Below are 20,958 nucleotides of genomic sequence, written 5' to 3'. Positions count from 1 at the left end.
CGACGGCAGAGTGGAGCTCTGCGTGCCTTACGTGTAGCAGGTGCCCGGACGTTAGCTTTCTCTGCGGACCAGGTTCTCCGACAAACACGCAAGCGGGAGTGGTTTGCTGCCGAAATAAGGGCAAGGCAGGTCACTTTCGTCTGCTGCAGTTTTCCTCGTCTGCTACACCACCAATTGGTGGGCTGCGTAGCTGGGCACGTTACTTAATCAAATGAAAGCTGCTCTGAAATTATGAAGGCCAAACAAATTTGTTCCATTATATACGTTACAAACCATTTCTCGATATCGGGGTGTGTTTCGTAACTCAAACCAAGCATCATTCCGAAATCTGGCGTGAACACCACGTTTTACCGATGAAGGCCAGTAAGACATAGTAGGCCCTTGACTAGTTCACTTAGGAAACGCCTACGACCGTATTGGCGCTCTGATCACTTGTTGAAAATCCATTGGCATGCGCTTCCACTCAGTTACATTCACCTAACTGCTTCCTTTCTCACTAACCGTCCATCTTACACACTGAAGGGCCAAAGAAATTGGTATAGGCATGCATATTCAAATACAACGCCTATACAAGACAAAAATGTCTGGCGAACTTGTTAGATTGCTTACTACTGCTATAATGGCAAATTATCAAGACTTAAGTGAGTTTGAACGTGGTGTTATAGCCGGCGCACGAGCGATGGGACACAACATCTACGAAGTAGCGATGCAGTGCGGATTTTCCCGTACGATCATTTCATGAGTGTACCGTCAATATCAGGAACCCGGTAAAATATCAAATCTCTGACATCGTTGATGCCGGAAAAAGATCCTGCAAGAACGGGACGAACGACGATTGAAGAGAATCGTTCAGCGTGACAGAAGTGCAACCCTTCCGCAAATAGCTGCAGACTTCTGTGCTGGGCCATTAACAAATGTCAGCGTGCAAACCATTCAAGGAAACATCGTCGATATGGGCTTTCGGAGTCGAAGGCCCACTCGTGTACCGCTCATGACTACACGACACAAAGCTTTACGCCTCCCCTGGGCTCGTCAACACCAACATTGGACTGTTGAGGACTGGAAACATGTTGCCTGGTCGGACGAGTCTCGTTTCAAATTATATCGAGCGGATGAACGTGTACGGGTATGGAGACAACCTCATGAATTCATGGATCTTGCATGTCAGCAGGAACGGTTCAAGCTGGTAGAGGCTCTGTAATGGTGTGGGGCGCGTGCAGTTGGAGTGATATTGCACCCCTGATACTTCTTGGTACAACTCTGACAGGTGACACGTATTTAAGCATCCTGTGTGATCTCCTGAATCCATTCATGTCCATTGTGCATTCGGACGGACTTGGGCAGTTCCAGCAGGACAATGTGACACCCGACACGTCTACAATTGCTACAGTGTGGCTCCAGGAATACTCTTCTGAGTTTAAAAACTTCTGCTGGCCACCAAACTCCCTAGACATGAACATTATTGAGTATATCTAGGATGTCTTGCAAACATGCTTTTCAGAAGGGATCTCCAACCCCTTGTACTCTTACGGATTTATGGACAGCCCTGCAGGATTCATGGTCTCATTCCCTGCAGCACAACTTCAGACATTAATGTAGTCCACGCCATGTCGTGTTTCGGCACTTCTGCGGGCTCGCGGGGGCCCTACACGGATATTAGACAGGTGTACCAGTTTCTTTGGCTTTTCAGTGCATAACAACAACATGTACTTCCGAATTATCCATGGATCTGCAAGCGTTCTACAATATTCAATCGTGATCACAGTTTCTTTTATATGACTATCAGAGACCTATTTATTGTGGTACGCAGACTTTGCGGCTCGTGTTGATCCTCACGGTCCCCAAAGTGTGTTGCAGAAACTACAACATACGATGTTTGATAAACAGTGTCTTAGAGGTCATAACAGACGCGTGGACATTGGGCATTGACTTACGCTTACTTTAGGTAAAAGATCATCATAGCATTCTGCATAACGCAACTGTTAGTCGTCTCCCTAAGAGAGGAGTGTTACGGAAAGACCGTTCCACTCAACACCGAGCCCTTAAATAGATTTCAATTCGACGCTCATGAAAGCTTCTGTCACAACTGGAACAGTGAACGGCACGTAGCCCAGCACTGTAAGAGCGGCCACCTGGCAGCCGTGCAACCGAACGTCTCTCATAGACAATGGATCACCTCGGTGTGGCGTAGCAGACGTCGTGTGACCTCTCTCATCCGCATGAGGCTGGGACGCTGTTTTTACGCCGCCAACCTACACCGGTTGAAAACCATCGCTTCTGGACGCTGTGATCAGGACACAACGACGGTGACGGATTTGAACCACTTCATATTGGCGTGGTCTTACACAGAAAACTGTTTTCGAGGTACTACCCCCCTATCTGCTAGTCTAACAGCTTTCTTCACCGGTTCGATACATGTATTATTATCCGTGAACTATTGAAAAGACGCCGGCATCCAGCTTTGACCCATAAGTTGTGTGGATCTTTTCCTCCCACGGAATCAGCCCGATCGAAACCTGGGACGTCTGTTTGTAGTTCTACATTGCATTAAGAACTTACCTTTGTAAATCACTGCGTTTCCAGCTATATGAACTGCTGTGCATGTCATTCCTCTACGGGAACCGGCCCCGTTCGAAACCTGTGTCGTAATTTTGTGTCTTTATTTTATATTACGAACTTATCTTTGTACTTCGCACTCTTACTATGTTTCTTTTGTAAAAATTGCGCTGATGTTAACATGGCACTGTTGTAATTACTGCTGGATGTATGGTCTTCATCTTATATTGTTTTTACTTTATGTTACGAACTTAAGTTTGTTTACAGATCTCATTTTTTTTGTTCAAGTGTTGAAACTGCAATTATGTTAACAAGGCATTCTTATAACTACTGTAGGCTGCATGGTTTTTGCTGCTCAAAGCCAAAAATAAATCAACAAAAGAAATTGATTTATCTCCTACGCACAGCCGACGTCCCAAGACCTCCCCCTGTGTGCCTAGTCCAGTATGCTGACGAATCGGGCTTTCCTTGCAGTCCATCCGACCCTGCATTTATCCCAACGAATCCTCAAACTACAGCCTAACAATTTCACCTCCTGGCATAACCACCTTTCCAATAACCCTGCAGACCGCCGAGGTTTAGTTGTAGTGTTGTTGATTTATGAGGCACGGGTAGGACGGTCGACTTCTGCTTTAACATGTGCGTTCAGTTATGTAAAGCGATAGTGTTTCCAGTTAATAAGCTGATCACCATGCTTATTAGCTGGTACTGACACTACTTTATCGACTCCAAGCGCTTCGTACAAAAACAAAAAACAAAAAAAGAAGATGTTCTTTTAGATTTCCTCTAGTGGAAACTATTCACTTATTCTACATACACGGGATATATCGACTTAATGTCATATTATGTTTAGTCTCGTATGATTAAAAATGCATTTTATAGCCTACATTCTCGTGCCAATGCGTCCTGTGATTCATAAATGTCTGCGGTTCTGACGGGCAGGAAAGTAAATTATAACGAGTCAAATGGAACGCAGCCTTAGTGACCGCACGACATACACATAGGAGAACGTTGCACGAGCGAAATAATAGTTGCGAGCGTCACATCTGCTAGTAGTCTTGCTGCGAGCAGCCATTAAGTTTAGTAAAATGTGTCACCAAATGACCATCTCCGGAGGACGGACCCGTGTTTTGCTTACTGCCATATAATTAAGCCTGTATTTTGTCCTTATCGCGTTAATTAATGCATGCTGTGATTCATAAAAAGTTTGCGTACTGAAAATAAGAAAGTGATATTTTGTTTTCGATTAATTGGACAGAATTTCATTAGATATATTTTACACTGGTGAGTCAGTATTCTATGACCCCTACCCAGTGAAAGATCGAACTCCACATAGTGGCGTTGAGACCACATGATACAGTAAATTATGTAGGTTTATATTAGCTCAGCAGAGACGAATGTGGAATCATTCTATCGACGATACTGGTCAAAAATGGAAAATCCTCTGACATGGTTGACTTCGACAAGGTGCACCTTGCTATGGCACATCGCCTCGAAACGAGCATCTTGAAAACTGCGTAGCTGTATTGCTATCGCATGATACTGTCGTGAATATCTATGGAAAATCGATTAAGTATGATGAAACCAGCAAGTAGATGCTTAAAACCCACACTTCATCAACAGATCCTAGAGTTCGGAGACCTGCTCACTCTTTAAAAGAGGCCAGGCAGCGACCCCTACTTGTTCCCGTATCGACCCAAACACATCGTCAATTACGACTGGAGTGGGCACAGGATCATCGAGACTTAACCTTGGATGAATAGAAACGTGTCACCTGATTCGGTCAATCACGTTGCTTGTTATACTGCGTTGATGGTCATGCAGATACGCAGTCTTACAGGCGATGGCTGCTCGGAAGATGCGCCGCACTATGAACGCAAACCGGTGGAAGCATGTTATGCTGTGGTAGACATTGACGTGGACTTCCATGGGACAAGGGATAGTAATCGAAGGCGTAGTGATAGCTGCGGACTACATGAACATTATTGCGGACTAGCTGCATCGCTTCATGCTTGATGCCTTCCCCGACGGTAACGACATCTTCCAGCGGGATAACTGCCCAGGTTACAAGGCCAGAATTGTGTTGCAGTGGTCTGAGAAATGTCATAGTGGACTCACGTTGATGTCTTGGCCACCAAACTCGCCTTATGTTAACTTGACGGAAATCATCTGGAACGCTATCAATGGTAACTGCATGACCTGTGAATAGACGTCTGGAGCCACAAATTTGAGGAAACCTACCAAGAACTTCTCGAATCCATGTCACACAGAATCACTGCTGTATTGTGTCACAACACTCTATTGAGCAGGTGATCGCTATGTTTTAGGTGATTAGCATAAAAATCAATTACACGTATAGCAGGACGTGCGCAACTCAAACTCTGTCCGCACACCTCTCGGAAGGCCCAACGGTACTGACTGGCCGCCGAGAGGTGTAGCTGGATGCGGATACGGACGAGCATGAGGTCAGCGCCCTGCTCTCCCGACCGTTGTCGGTCTTCGTGACCGGAGCTGCTACTTCTCAGTCAAGTAGCTCCTTATCGGCCTCACAAGGGCTGAATGCATCCCTATTACAACAGCTCTCGGCAGACCCGGACGATTAGCCATCCAGATGCTGCCAAGTCAGACAGCGCTCAACTTCGATAATCTGATTGGAACATGTTTTACCGCTGCGGCAAGGACATTGACACAGATGCAACAGTTACGAGAAAAGCGGAAAGGATTAAGGTGTCTACATGTAAAATATAGACTCAGTGGTATTTTTATGCCAAACATAAATTCACACACACACACACACACACACACACACACATGCACACACACAGGGAGAGGGAGTGAGACAGGGGGGAGGGGGGAGAGAAAGAAAGAGAATGAGATCAGAGCTTGGAGCATGTTCTTCTTATGTAAGCTTTACTGTAAATTGATTTTCAGCAAACGAGTAAACCTGTATTTCGTTACAGGATGGAAAATATTCCTTGAACCTCCCGTATAAGGTCTGATGCATACCCCGTCAGTTCAAAAAATTTTGAGACGGGATTAATAAGAAAATAGAGAAATGTTAAGATGGTGTTTTAATGCTTCAGGTAGTCTCTCCCTCCCCCCCTCCCCCCCTCCCCCCCCCTAATTGAATGCAACGCTCAGAAAGTTCATACAACTAGATGAAACTTTCAGGAAAGTTCTCCTTTGTAATGTTGTTCAACTCACACACATGTGAAATTCTACAATTTGTCGTTTTGTGTTAGGCTCGTATTGATAACACAAAATCTCACCATCCGTGATGACTTTTTGCAGAAAGGAATTGTCCGCGTCTTGCATTTCAAACAAGTCGCGACAGACGTCCATGCGTTGTTTTTGGTCGGGATCCAGGTAGGCGGTACAAACTTTGCACACACTGTTCTCTTCTTCAAAATATTCCGAAGAACCTATTTGACATTTGATTTAGAGATGTTCAGTTCGGTGCTCCATTGTGATTTGTGACATAACCACGCTGACACACTACGGCTGCACGTCCATGACGTAACGCTGCCTACTCTCAACTGACTGGTCGAATGTACATCTGTTGATTGCAGTTGTCAGTCCAAGCTGACATCGCAATTACTATGCTTTGGTGGCTTACATAGCAGGGATAAAATCTGTCTCGGGACAGTGTCTGCTTAAAAACTCAGGGATACTTTTTTGCGTTTGAAGACAGTATGTTCAGCTGGAATAATATTTTGAAAAAATAATATACGAAATTTTTGTGTGTTCTTAACTATTCTGGCGATCTGTTACAGGCTCTTGCACCAGAATAAAATACTCTGTTGTGAAATCTACATTGCTTCTGTTATTGTTCTGAACTGCACAGTACATCCCAAATTCAGTCTTATTTTTAACTACAAATAGCACGAGGACAAGCGTGATTTATAAAGAATCGAACCACCACATATGATATATTTGCACTGAAAGAAGCCATGTCAAAATACTGGGAATACAAGAAATTCATGGAGATATTGTGTCATGATCTTACGAGCGACGATGGTAGCGCAAACCTAATAGTTTTGAAGTTTGGAATAACAAGGAATATTACCCTGAAAGCCTCGAAAGGGATAGTGAAATAGATGGAGGATATTCCATGACTTTTGACATAAAAATGTGAGTCACGCAAGAGGATGGATTATCACAACTCTTGTTCAACATAATAATAAAAGAAGCACTGGATGCAGCAAGCGAAGCAGAAGAAGGAATTAACACCGTAATACAAACGATTGTACCGGCCTTTGCAGATGATGTAACATTAACTGCTGAAAATCTAGATGACCTGAAAATACTTGCAAGAAAGCGGAGGAAGTTGGATTAGAGATAAATGACGACAAAAAAATTCATGTGCTTGGAAATAAGGTACAAGACAAAACACTGGAATCCATGCAGATTGGTGTGTTTCGAGAAGCAGAAGAGTTTAAATATCTGAGAGCAGTAATAACAGAAATTATGGCAAACAAGAAAAAGAAATGAAGATCAAAGTGGCATCCAGAGCGTCATATTCATTCAACAAATTTATGTCATTCAAATATTTTTCAAGAGGAGCCAAAGCAAGGACATGTGAAGCTATAATCACATCAGTACTACTATATGGGGCGGAATTATGGAGAATAGATAAGTATACAGAGAAAAAGATAAAAGTTTTCGAAAATAAAATCCTGTGGAAGATATTTGGACCTATTTTTAAGGGAGGAAAATCGCGAAGAAGAAAGAATAGGGAGCTCAAGGAAACATATAATGAACCAAATCTTGTTGCGGAAGCCAAGATAAGGAGGCTAAGACGGACCAGTCACGTCTATGGAAGTTAGGAGGGATCAAGACGCAAAGGACGAAACCTATAGGTAGAACAAAAGTAAGATTTCGAATGACGAAGTTGTAAAACTGGTGGCATTTCTTCACATACATGGAGCAAGGGAAGACGATGCCAAGGACAGAACGTTCACTAGGAGGTTACTTCACGAGATCGGTAACTTACTGCGGTTTGTGGGACCAGCAGAGCAAGAGTAAGTAGCGTTATGGAGTATATGTATTGGGACGTACGTGTAAGCACAGATCTATAACATAAATAATATTTTGACCTTAGCTGAACTGCCCCAGAAGATTAAGTCATAGGGCAGTTTTGAATAAAAGTATGCCAAGTATACTAGCGATGCTATCTGCAAGTCGACACAATGAGAAATATTCCCAAGTGAAAAACTGAGTATGTTGATAGCGCCCTGAACGGATTCTTAGGACGGGGAGAGTGCAGGGATCGGACGAAACATGCTCCGCCCCCCGGCAGCCGAGGAGGAAGAGGCGATGCGGGGGATTAAGCCGCGCTACCGTCATGCGGTGCTGGCACTACACATGTGCTTACTGCTTTGGCTCGAATGGCTCAAAGAGGTCATCAGTAACTGGTTTGACACAGGACGTCATGAAATTCATTTCCTACCGGGTACGGTCCACTGGGATACTTTACTGTACGATCGCCATTTTTGGCAGCGGCTTGACACATAACATCAGTGGGACAAAGTCGACCGACTTCTATTGATTTCTACCGATGCAGAGCTAGGGAGCTCGGATTCAGAGCATTGTGAATAAATAGTAGGTAGAACTGGGCTTTTAGATTAAATTATCCATATGCCTGGTTCCACCTAAGCATATTATCCACCTCGACACCTACTTCTTGTACCTGTACGTCATATTGTTTTGTTTGGAACTGAATAACGTGAGTTTTTGTATGGTGAAGTGTTGAATTATTTCGAATGACGAAGTTGTTAAACTGGTGGCATTTGGTATAGTATTTAGGCATTTTATCAGTATATTAGTGTTATTGGTAAATATCACAGTTTTTGAAACTTGCAAAGTCTTTGGTAAATTATTTATGTGGGTAAAGAAGAGTCGTATGTACAGCACCGAGCTCTGTGGACCTCCAAATTTAATGTTATTACACTCAGAATTTAGCCTTATTTCTGTGTTATCATTTATTAATGTGGTTCACTGTTTTCTACTGATACGGCTCCTTCCATGCACTGAGAATACCTTCAGTATTATATTGGTTTAGTTTCGCTAGTAGAATTTTATGATTCACATAGTTATTTAAAGCTTTGGCGAGGTTACAAAAAATGTAGCGTCACCATCACGTACAGAGATTGGAGAAATAGATGAAAACACTGCACGAAATGCATGCTTGAACATAAATGTAAACTCTAGCCAAGTCTGCAGGTTGCATTGTTTTATTTGACCACCAACGCATGTCCTCAATATGTTGCAAGTGTCAGTTGTGGTCAAAACTGCGTTCCGTGTAGTTGTGAGTGCATTATGCCGGAGCTAAGTGAATTCGAACGTGTGAAAGTTGTTGGTGCTCGCATGTTGGGTGCTTCCGTAACCAAGATAGCTGAAATGTCTGGCGTTTCAAGAGGCAACTTATCGAAGATTTATACCACATACAAGGAAAGCGGCAACGTTTCCCTCGCTAAGTCATAACGTGGACGAAAGTGTGTGTTGAGTGAATTTGACGGAAGTCATTGAACAGGATTCTGATGAAAAATAAGAAGACGACAGCTGCAGAAGTTACTGCAGAACTGACTGTCGCACTCTCGAACCAGCACCAAAACAACACGAAGGGACCTCCGTAAGCAAGGAATTGTAGGGCGCGCTGGAATTCCAAAACCACTCATCTTTGATGCCAATGCCTGCAATAGGAAAACGTGGTGTCGAAGCCACAAGACGTGGGCCTTAGAGCAGTGGGAAAAATGCATTTGGTCGGACGAGACATATTTCATACATTTTCTAACTTCTGGCTGAGTTTATATCTGGTTTGTGCTGCCCAAAACCTAGGGTACAGACTGCTTGTTGTCAAAAGTGAAATTTGCCGGCGGTTTTGTGACGACTGGGACAGCCATTTGGTGATATTCTGTGGGTCCCATGTTTACTCTGGAAGATCGCAATTACTGCCAAGGATTATGTGACTATTTAAGCTGGTCAGGTCCACCACGTGGTGCAACATTTGACCCCCATTGGTGACGCTGTGTTCCAAGACCACAGAGACGCTACGCACACAGCTCGTATGACCTAGGACTGGTTTCGTGAGCATAACGATGAACTGTCGCATCTCTCCTTGCCATCAAAGCCACCCCATCTCAATATGATTGAGTATTTGTGGTCTACTATGGAAAGAAGAGTACGTGATCGCTATTCACCTCCACCATCGTCACCTAAACTCGCCTCTATTTTACAGTAAGAATGGAACAAGATCCTTTGAAATCCCTATAGGACCTGTATTTATCTAGTGCGAAACGACTGGAAGCTATTTTCAATCCCAACGGTTTTCTTACACCGAATGATCCGTGGTAATGTGTTGTGTTTTTCGTGTTTCCAAATTTTCGTCCATCCCCTGTATAACGTCGTTTGGTTGGCCGCTGATCTGTTTCTTAGTTTCAAATTGGCAATAACCGTTTGGAAATTTTGTTGGTACATAAACTTTTACAGATCTTTCAAGTATCCTTTTAAGTAATAGTCTTACGACTAAAACAGCGAACTGTTTGAAGAAGCGACGACACTGTCGAATGAAATTCCAATGAAAACTAAAATTTTAAAAGCCGACGGTATTCAGCTTTTGTAGAAATTCCTTCATGTGCGTAATTTGGCAGTTAGCTGTGCATTATATAGCCTTTTTCCCGAAAATGAAATAGTATTTTTGATGAAATCTACTAGAATATTGTCCGAAACACTATTAACCCAAAGTGAATTATTCTGGTTGTGACAAAGCTAAACACCATTTTCTTTATCTTGAAATTTTTGAAATTTCCCTTTGCTGTGTGCTAGATGTTGTGATTCTCTTCAACGATCCAAGATTATTTGACGATTTGTACATGCCAAATATCGGTATTCTCTTGGAATCACTGCCCCATAGGAAGGACGCAAATCCTCGATGACATATTTAAAACCACGAGCTACGGTTAACTTGTACGAAATATTCTAAGGTCTGTTATTTTACGTCTTCATCGTATTATCCCTCCATTTTGGACGAATGTGTTCCTGAGTTTATGGCAGACTCTTATGGTAATATTTGTCTTATTGACTGACTGCTACTTGTCCAATTCATGCACAATCGTTGCTTATACAACGATGGATGTGTCTGTATTTAAATTTATCGTCATCATTCTTTTAATTTCACGCATATTTCATTTCTCTCGAGTCAGATGAGTTGCAAACGGTGTCTAGTTCATAACACATAATATTCGTAAATCAGCTTTAAATTAATAATATCAGATATAAAAACCATGGCGGGTAATATACAGTATCGATTTCCAGGGAAAGAGGGCGAACGTGACAAAAACTAGAGAAAAGGGTGAATATAATACACATAATGAAATCAGTCTGGATATTTTATACAAGAACTCTCCATCAAGGGAGGATAAAACCAGACCATTGTCAGACCAGAGGTTCTGCATGCGTCAGGAACGCTGAGGTTGAGGAATGTGGCTGCCAACAGCTGACGTTCTGGAGCCGGAAGGCGGCCGCGCGGAGGATGGTATCGGCCAGTCGTTACAGCGCCGCTGTCTCTCAAGGACCCACACGCACGTAAACTCATTAAGAACTTTGGGGTTCCTGCCGACACGAACGCTGCTTCCACGCGATGCCTCCAGATCGTATCTCAATTCACAGTCGTGTTCTGTTCGGCATGTTGTGCAAACAGGGTGCTTTCTGGGAGAAATCCGTCATATAACGCTTCCGGCTTTTGTAGCTCATATTTTTAGGAAATCTTTAAGCACCTCTAAAGTAATGAAAAAAAATGCCTCAGTGCATTTCTAAAGATTTGATTTCTGTTACTTCGCAGAGAATGTGTTGTGATCTTCAGTCCAGAGACTGGTTTGCTGCAGCTCTCCAAGCTACTCTATCGTGTGCAAGCTCCTTCATCTCCCAGTACCTACTGTAACCTACATCCTTTTGAATCTGTTTAGTGTATTCATCTCTTGGTCTCCCTCTACGATTTTTACCCTCCATGCTGCCCTCCAATACTAAACTGTTGATCCCTTGATGCCTCAGAATATGCCCTACCAACCGATTCCTTCTTCTAGTGAAGTTGTGCCACAAATATCTCTTCTCTCCAATTCTATTCAATACCTCCTCATTATTTATGTGATCTACCCATCTAATCTTCAACATTCTTCTGTAGCACCACATTTCGAAAGCTTCTATTCCCTTCTTGTCTATTCATTCAAAATCAAAAGTAACAAAATTACTAAGCGCGCTGAACAATGATTTACATTTAATTGACAAGAACATCAAGAACTGCATTAAGACGAGACAGTAAGAAATACATCTTGCTACAATCTTATTTGGAATGAAAAATATTAAACCAGATGTATAAAGTGGTTAACTTCAAGGTGCTGAGACGATGTTCCTTACTGTTCCACGAGAAGGCTTTGACTTACCGAGATGTAGAAGAAGGAAAAAGATTTGCAGATGATTACTTCCTTAAGAAAAACAAACCTGGTACAGTGCGAGTAATTAAGGTGCAGCCATCAGAGTAATGATAAACTGAAATACTAGGAAAAAATGGACAAAAATAAAGAACAACGAATCTGATTACCAAGGTTGTGCCATTGCCTTGGCCACTACGATCTTTGACGTTGTAGTCTTCAACTCGAAGACTGATTTGATGCAGCACTTCAGTCTTCATCTCGTAACTAACGCAACCTGTGTCCACTTGACTCTGCTTACTGCAATCAGGCCTTGATCTCCACAACTTTTCTCACCACACTTCTCTCCATTAGCAAATTAGATACTTCTTTATGCATCAAGATGCGTCAACAAGTTGTACCATAAAGCTCTTTTCTTCCTGATTTCTCTTCATTAGTTTTTCGATCTCTGATAGTATCTTTTAACACAGTATATGTTAATACGGATGAAAGCTCATCAAGTTGCTTTGAGTTTAGTGTATGGTTAGTTTATTTATGATATGGATTAATACAAAAAAGCCTGATTTTGAGTTGTTCTTTAATATTTTTTTCTGAATGAATAAAGCTGAATCCATAGAGCTATTTTCGAAGTGACAACGATTCGAGTAAACCTGAACTTGGCGAAACGTCGTCAGGCGTTACAGATATCGAGAATGACATTTATGGCAGAAGATTCGAAGTAGTTCCACTGTTTTCAGTCATTACCCCATGGTCTCAATTGCCGTAAGGGATGTGTCTTTCGTAAATAGCTACAATAGTGAGTAATTAAAGAAAGACACACTTCTTTAAGCTTTTTCTCTGACGTAATATTTCTAGGTTTCTCATCTAAATCTTCAGGTTTCCTAGGCTTTTACTGGTACTTAACACGACTTCAACCTCTGTCTGTACGTATGTGTGAATGACTGGTAAGTCGTTCTGTGCTTAGTACTTAACGCTAATATCCCACTACTGTCTGGACAAATTTGTTCGCAAGTATGACACAGGCACCGACTACAAGCAGTGAAAGACAGCGGTATTAAAAGCAACATTCAAGCTGATAACGACTTTACTCTTTTGCACTTGCCTCAGTATATTAAAGACTCAGTTTCTATCGATACTGGATTTTTGGCACATTTGAAGTGGTGGTGGTCATTGAACTAAGAAGCCGTTAGCGCCTGTGAGCTAATGGCGTAGATTAAGAATGAAGTTTCTCAACTGAGTCAGTAAAAATGCTAAAAGTTAAAATAAAACGTGTTCCACAACTTTTCCCATGATTCACGCTTGCTCCGTCACCTTGCTAATATCTCTCTTTCACATGTACAAACTGTCACACACAAGCAGAAGGTCAATCATGCCGCAAAAATATCAGCAAATGACCACACGGGGAACAAATTTAATTTAATGCGTCTGATAATGGGAATTATGAGGGAAAGCTAATAATGGAAAAGACACTAAAACTTACTTTCAAATAGATCAGAAAGGATACCAGAAACTATACATAAATTAAAAAAAAAAGTAAGATTCATCGTATGGACACACTTCTACAAGATGTACAACGCATACCCTTAAACTGTCGCATGCCGGAATTGTAGCATCACAAGCCCTGCAATCCGGCTGGCCGAGAATAGAAAATTGAGTGTGCACTGCTCCACTCTAAGACCTCTGTCCATCGAGACTCTCGAGAGAATAACGATAATAAGCACCGTGTTTTTGACAAATGGTGTTTTTTGCCCTATCCGTCCATATATTCTCTCAATTGCACATAACAGGTCTCCTGAATGGCGTAGAAATGGAATGCAACGAAAATAAGTTTATACATGCTTGCTCCATCAGCTTGCTTATATCCCTTGATTCCCTTGTGGCCTTGCAACCTACAGCGTCGAGCATTTCTCCCGTGTATTTGTAGGAACACCAGAACACTTACTAAGCTCTGAAGCGTTTTCTCTCGTTTAAAATATTCGTCCTATGTCAAGTAATCAGAAATAGTAGTTCGTACAAATCAAGTTCCATCTGCTGCACAGATACGCACTGTAGACGGAACATTCATTAGGAACGCATGTCTTGAAGAAAATGAGGAGCATTTGGGAGAATCCGGTTGTACAAAGCTATCGGCGTAGCTAACTGACGTCCAACTAAAATATTGTAAAATGTTTACAAGAAGATTAATTTTAGAGAGTGGGGTTTCCCTTACTTCATTAAATTTGAAATGGAGCGGACCTACTCAGCAGATTGGGTAGCGATCTGATCCATCCGTGGGTTCCAACCTGTCCAGTCACACTAACGTGACCACCTGTTAAAAGTCTCAGTAATCTAGGGACCGCTGACCTCAGCAGTTTGGTCCCATAAGAACTTACCACAGATTTCTAAATTTCCTTAATAATGACCTTTTGAAGGGCGGACTGCTGAGACCCGTGTAGATAGAGAATCAGTGAGGTTCTGGAAGGTACCGACAGGGATGCGAAGACATACCGTCTCCAGTGCTGTGGCCATCTTGACTAAGTTTTTCGGTTGACGATCCATGGAACGAACAGACCGATCGAAGCGGACCAACAGATTCTCAACTGGATTTAAACTGTGGAGTTTGGTGAGCAGGGAGTGCTGCAAACTGATCCTGAATCTCTTCGAGCCACGGATCTGCACTGGGAGCTGTGTGACCTGTTGGACTGTCCTAATGGTAGATGCCAACGTGCTGAGAAAAAAAAACTGCATGTAGAGTTAGATGTGGTCTCCAAGTATAGATGCATACTTATGTTGATCCATGGTCCCTTCCAGAATGACGAGATCACCCAGAGAATGTCACGGAAACGTTCCACGGAACATAACGCGCACCCTCCCTCGCGGACCCTTTCGATGATTGTTGCAGCGTGGTTTGCTTCACGCCGTGCGCGCTAACGGGCAAATGTCTGATGGGGCATAAAACGTGCTTCACCCGAAAGAGCCAAGTGTCGCGACGACTAGTTGCAGTTTTGGCGTGCAAATTCCAGGCTTCACCGCCGATGAACAACTGTGAACGTGGGTGCATGAACCAGGCGCCCGCTGCGAAGCCCGTACGCAGTAACGTTCGCTGACCGGTCGTTAAGGAGACACTTTTGGTAGTCCTTGGTTCATCTGGGCGGTCCGTTCCTCAATATTTACACGTCCATTCGCCGGTACACAACTCCACAGCTGTCATTCATCACTGTCATCTATGGCCATTAGTGCATCGCTGTTGCCTCGGCGCCGATTTTCGATTGCGCCATTTTGCCATGCATGCTTTAACCATGGCGGCACACGAACTGTTTACCTACTTAGCCGTTTCGGAAACGCTTCCACCCTTGGAAATCCAGTGATCATTCCCTTTTGGACGGCAGATAAATCGGCCCGTTTCCGCATTATGACAACGAGTGCACTGTTTTCCGCGACCCCCTACATGCTTCTTACATCTGCCACTGCTTGTGCTGCCACCTGCCATCTGTGAGTGGTTATTGCCCGTTGACGTCGAACATAGGAGGTGGTGGAGAGTGTAATATTTCTCTGGTCCTCATCAAGCTTCGGAAACCTGAATCTCTCTAGGCTGCTTCGTCGTTGTCAGTGGAGTGCAAGGCAGAAGTTACTCAGTATTGGTAGAACAAAAGGAATAGAAAAAGGTTCGTTAACTAGGAGAGATGAGCCTATAATTAGGGTGTCATCAAACAATGTTGGCGCTTGATGGAAAGTGGCAACACGGAAACCTCTGGTCAAAGACTGGGAATAAGCTCGTACTATACGTTCTTGTAGCCAACACAATTCACTCGTGGCGCACCGCTTTTGAAATCTTTGTATGGAAAAGTATAGCTTCAACCATAGCAGAATTATAGTCAAGATAGATTGTGACGAACGTCTCGTGGGAGTCAAAGATGCACAAGCCTTTTTGCTAAAGGAATTGAGGGAGAGAAAATAATGTTTTGGTACACTACGTACGCTTCAGCTGACGCTGTATCGGTCTGAGCACAACAGTGCACGGTACTTGTATATCCCAAAATGCAGCGTGAGATAACGTGATTTTTCAGGGAGTCATATCTCTGGTCCTATTGATCACAGTGGTCAAGTGTTTAGAACAGCCCTTGGCCTAGCGACCATTTCTCTACGTATCGGAAGAATTGCCATATTGTAGCTATCCTACGGCACAGGATCAAAATTTAAACATAACACCTCCATCACACGAAAACTGAGCAAATCGGTTGTTCTTTTGCAGTGGGTGTGGTCTAGGGTGGACCTTCGTCGGCTTTTAACAATTTTCTCAAGGGCGGTTCCTGAGAAAACCCCGAGAAACCATGTTGTTTGGGTACGAAAAGCACCAATTGTGGGTTCAAATGGCTCTGAGCACTATGGGACTTAACTTCTGAGGTCATCAGTCCCCTAGAACTTTGAACTACTTTAACCTAACTAACCTAAGGACTTCACACACATCCACGCCCGAGGCAGGATTCGAACCTGCTACCGTAGCTGTCGCGCGGTTCCAGTCTGTAGCGCCTAGAACCGCTCGGCCACTACGGCCGGTCCAATTGTGGTAATGGCCATTTGTATAATTGTTATTCGTAGGATATTGTCGAAATATTTACCATTTGTTCTTAAGCTGATGTTCCTGGTGAACTTCTAAACTGTTTTCGATATCGTTATCCGTTACAGAGGTCCAGAGGCTCAAAGTTACCGTACTTACGAAGAAAACAGACGTTTTCACACCGTGGGCCACAGTTATCTAAATAACCAAATAATTAAATAACTAAACTGAGCAAATGGCTCAAGCTGTAACTGTACATTCTTTAGACTTTAACTAGAATAGCCATTTTCCCATTTTAGAAAATCTGAAAAACCATGAGTTTTGGGTACGAAAATTACCAGTAGTGGGGACAGCCACTTCTATAATTTCTATTCATGGCAAATTGTCGAAATTTTTACCATATTTACTTAAAACCATATTCTTGGAGGACTTTTAAAATTTTTTTAATATCATTATCCGTTATCGAGGTCCAGAAGTTCAAAGTAACCTTACTTCTACACGCAAAATTTGCACATTGTACCCGGTCCGAGGAACAAATGTAGTTTTAGCTGACGTAGTGAACATATGACACGGGTTCTAGGGTCATCGCAAGGGTACTGAGATCACCAAACTTGTCCTTAGTCACCGTTTTTCACGAATAAAACTTCGTAACGCGCCGTCTCTTTTAATGGGTACTGTATGCCTACGCAAATACGCCTAATAATGCAATGACAAAAAATGGACTAAAGGGGGTCTTAAGATGCCTGAAAAAGAAGTAAAACGACTGAAAAAAGCTAATACAAAACTGGAAATTCTGCAAATTCAGTGAAATATATCTAGTAAAACTTTTAGTCTTGTAGGACACAAATCTTAAGCTGGGAGTTTCCAGTGAAGTGTAAACTATGAGGAAAGAACGCAGAAATAAAATGTAAAGGAAACGATTTTGTGTGGACCTCATATTTATAGTTTAAATGTGTCAAAGTATATAAATAGGTCGAAGTACGAAAATAAATCGTGAAAACTATATTGACCCACAGAATTCGTTTCATACAAGCAGCACACCCTGTTGTAACAAGAAAAAGAAGGGAAACAGTGGAAAAATGCTCATGTTGGAGCTCAAAAAAGAGAGAAAATGTAACTCTTTAAAACAATAAGAGAAAAGAGGGGAACCAGCTGCCTCAGTCGTCATTCCGCTTTCCTCAACAAAAGTTTTGGCATGCGAATGTTTTCGCGGTTTTCGTGCTATAGGTTGTCTCAATCGTATTTAACATTAAACATTTTTACAAACTGATTGTCCATTTCGGTATCGTAGCTACAATCTTCAGGTCACACGTAGTGTTATAAATTCAGTAGCAATGTACAACACCGTTGCAACACCCAGGACAAACTCATTTTAAAACCATCAGATAAAATCTGTTACGTACAACCACACTATCTGTGACAGCAGCTGAAACAAAAATGTGTATATTGAAACGATTATGTAATTATTTACGCTACAATCAGTAACTTCATATAGAGATTTGGCATGTAAGCTGCACTTGAAGTCAAAGGAATAATTGCATAGACGCTTCACTGTATAAAAGTTTTTTAGAACGATGCACAGGGTCTATGTTACAATTGCTGTCACTGATAGCGTGGATGAATATAAAAGTTTTTACGACACAACTGTGTTACACTGATAGTTGCATTTATAATACTACGTCTGATCTGAAGACGGTAGTAAAGCTACCAAAACTGGTCATTACTTCGTAAAAATTTTTAATGTTAAATGCGATTGAGATAATAATATATAGAAAATGTTTTATAGAAAGTTTTTAAATTTTTTTATAATTTTTTTATTTTGCTACCCTTCATACGTCTTGCAGATGATTTAGAATGATTACACAGCCGAAAAAACGTACTACTTAACAACATAAAATAGGAGGACGTGCTGAAAAGTAGTGCCACGGAAATTTTATAACTCTTCAAGTTTTTTTAAATAAAACAAACGTTATTAACATTCTACATCCTTAGTGTTCACATCTACATATTTGCAGCGCTCTGGGGATAGAAGACTCCGAACTGCAGCGTGTAAAATATCGATGTCTGACTTAACTATGCTGGTGTGTGATAAACAAAGTACAGTAATCAAGTTTCGAATGTGAAGAGTTCATCCACACATGAAGCAACCTCTGCTTCAACATAACAATGCCAGACCACACACGAACGCTGCGACATCTACAGCAATCCAACGCCTTGTGTTTCACTGTAATTTATCATCCTACATACAATTCCCGAGTTAGCCCCATCTGATATTCATCTGTTTCCAAAACTTAAGAGCCGCGCGGGATTAGCCGCATGGTCTCAGGCGCTGCAGTCATGGACTGTGCGGCTGGTCCCGGCGGAGGTTCGGGTCCTCCCTTGGGCATGGGTGTGTGTGTGTTTGTCCTTAGGATAATTTAGGTTAACTAGTGTGTAAGCTTCGGTACTGATGACCTTAGCAGTTAAGTCCCATAAGATTTCATACACAAAACTTAAAAACACCTTCGAGGACTTCACTTGGACGGTGAGGACGCGGTGGAAGCTGAGGTGAAGCTGTGGCTCCGTCAATAATGTTAAATATTCTACAGTGACCGTATGAACAAACTGGTCTCTCGTAGGCAGAAATGTGTTCGTCGCTAGGTTGATAAATATGTAGAGATGAAGAATAAAGATGTAAAATGTTAATAACGTTCGTTTTATTTAAAAAGCTGTAAGAGCTTTGACACAAAAAATTCGGAGGCATTACTTTTCAGCTCGCCGTCGAAATAGGACGGTACAGCACTAACAATAACAGTTGTTGTGGCAAACTGATGTCATTCAAGAAATTTATTCCGATTTGGAGCAGCAGTTAGCACACTTGACTTGCATTCGGAAGGAGGAGGGTTCAAACCCGCGTCGGGCCATCCTAATTTGGGTTTTCCATGATTTCCCTAAATCGCTTCAGGCAAATTCCGGAATGGTTCCTTTGAAAGGTTGAAAGGGCACGGCCGAATTCCTTTGCCATCCTTCCCTAATCCGATGGAACCAATGACTTCACTGTTTGGTCCCCTCTCCCAAATCAACCAACCAACGAAAAAGTTTGTCATGGTCTGGAAAGAGTATGGAAAATAAGAGAACTCCCACTGAAGCCCTCACTGGAGGTAAGCGGGAAAGCTACATCTCCGTGAGAGTCAAGAAGTATCACACGTGCTAGCGGTACGGCAGTGAGTGAGGCGCTCGCTTACCGTCGGAAACTGCGAGGACGCAGAAGAACATTAGCGCCACGGCGGCAGCCGTGGAGGTGGCGTGGCGCAGCATCCCGGGGGCGGTCGTGGGTCGGTGTGTGAGGGCGCGCGCTGCCAACTGCGCCGGCCGGCCGGCGGCTCGCGTTAAATAGGCGGCCGGCGCGGCGGGCAGCGACTGGCGTCCCGCGGGAAAGCGACGCCTTGCGAAACGGAGGGGGCGGGGGCTGCGGCAGCAGCGCGCCGTGTCCTGTGTGCTGTGCCGCCGGCGAGGATCGCGGGCCGCAGCCGCCGGAAGTGGAAGTGGCCGGCCAATCACAGGTGCTGGACCGCAGGCCGTCAACACCTCTGATGGGATAAATCACCTCTGCTATGTGGCAACGCATACGTGTCTCAGTCCTAGTGGACACCGCCGGCGGTACAGAGAGAGGTGCCTAAAACGGGCAACCTGTAACACGATGGGACCTCAAAAAGTAAGTTACATATTGTTATGGCAGAACCAGCAAGCTGTATTGAATACTGCACCACGCTTCAAAGCGACACAGATATATCGCAGCGTACCTCTCGCATAAATTTAATACTGACCTTAAAACTGGTGGCCGGCCGGAGTGGCCGAGCGGTTCTAGGCGCTACAGTCTCGACCCGCGCGACCGCTACGGTCGCAGGTTCGAATCCTGCCTCGGGCATGGATGAGTGTGTTGTCCTTAGGTTAGTTAGGTTTAAGTAGTTCTAAGTTCTAGGGGACTGATGACCTCAGAAGTTAAGTCCCATAGTGCTCAGAGCCATTTGAACCATTTTTTAAAACTGGTCTTTAAGGTTTGCTCAAATGAAACTGCATAGTTCCAGATACTTTTTCAAGTCTCAGATGTATATAATGTATGCATCAGACTGAAGCGTAGAATGAAAATTTATACCAATGGCGGGATTCGAATCCTGGTCTCCCAATCACTAGGCTGATGCGCTAACCACTTCGCCACCCTAGCACACTGTCTCTGCACAGCAGCAAGGACTATCCTAACACGCCTCCCTCCTCACTCGTAATTCCTATTCACGCCTTAGCCCACTTCGTATTACCCTTGAACTCGTACAGCGTTGCAGAGACTTTCCAACTGTAGTGGAATAGCACCACAGCACCGAACGGAATGGGGGATCCTGCCTAAAACCAGGCATAGGTGCCTTAAGCAAATGAAAGTATATGGCTCCAGCGATCTTTTCAGGT

General features: G+C 43.1%; 1 protein-coding gene across 1 annotated transcript in view; it reads right to left on the bottom strand.

Moving 5' to 3' along the window:
- LOC126176790 (protein yellow-like) overlaps positions 1-19,845 on the bottom strand; it is a 120,022-nt gene extending 100,177 nt beyond the window's left edge. Inside the window, exon 1 of the mRNA XM_049923962.1 lies at positions 19,743-19,845. Coding sequence (XP_049779919.1) covers positions 19,743-19,815 — 73 coding nt within the window. The 5' untranslated portion in view covers positions 19,816-19,845. The remainder of the gene's footprint in view (positions 1-19,742) is intronic.
- Positions 19,846-20,958: the final 1,113 nt, after the last annotated feature.

This window comes from Schistocerca cancellata, chromosome 3 (genome assembly GCF_023864275.1).
Source record: "Schistocerca cancellata isolate TAMUIC-IGC-003103 chromosome 3, iqSchCanc2.1, whole genome shotgun sequence".
Taxonomy (NCBI): Eukaryota; Metazoa; Arthropoda; class Insecta; order Orthoptera; family Acrididae; genus Schistocerca; species Schistocerca cancellata.
The sequence above is the reverse complement of the archived record's forward strand: the minus strand, read 5'-3'. Positions and strand labels throughout refer to the sequence as shown.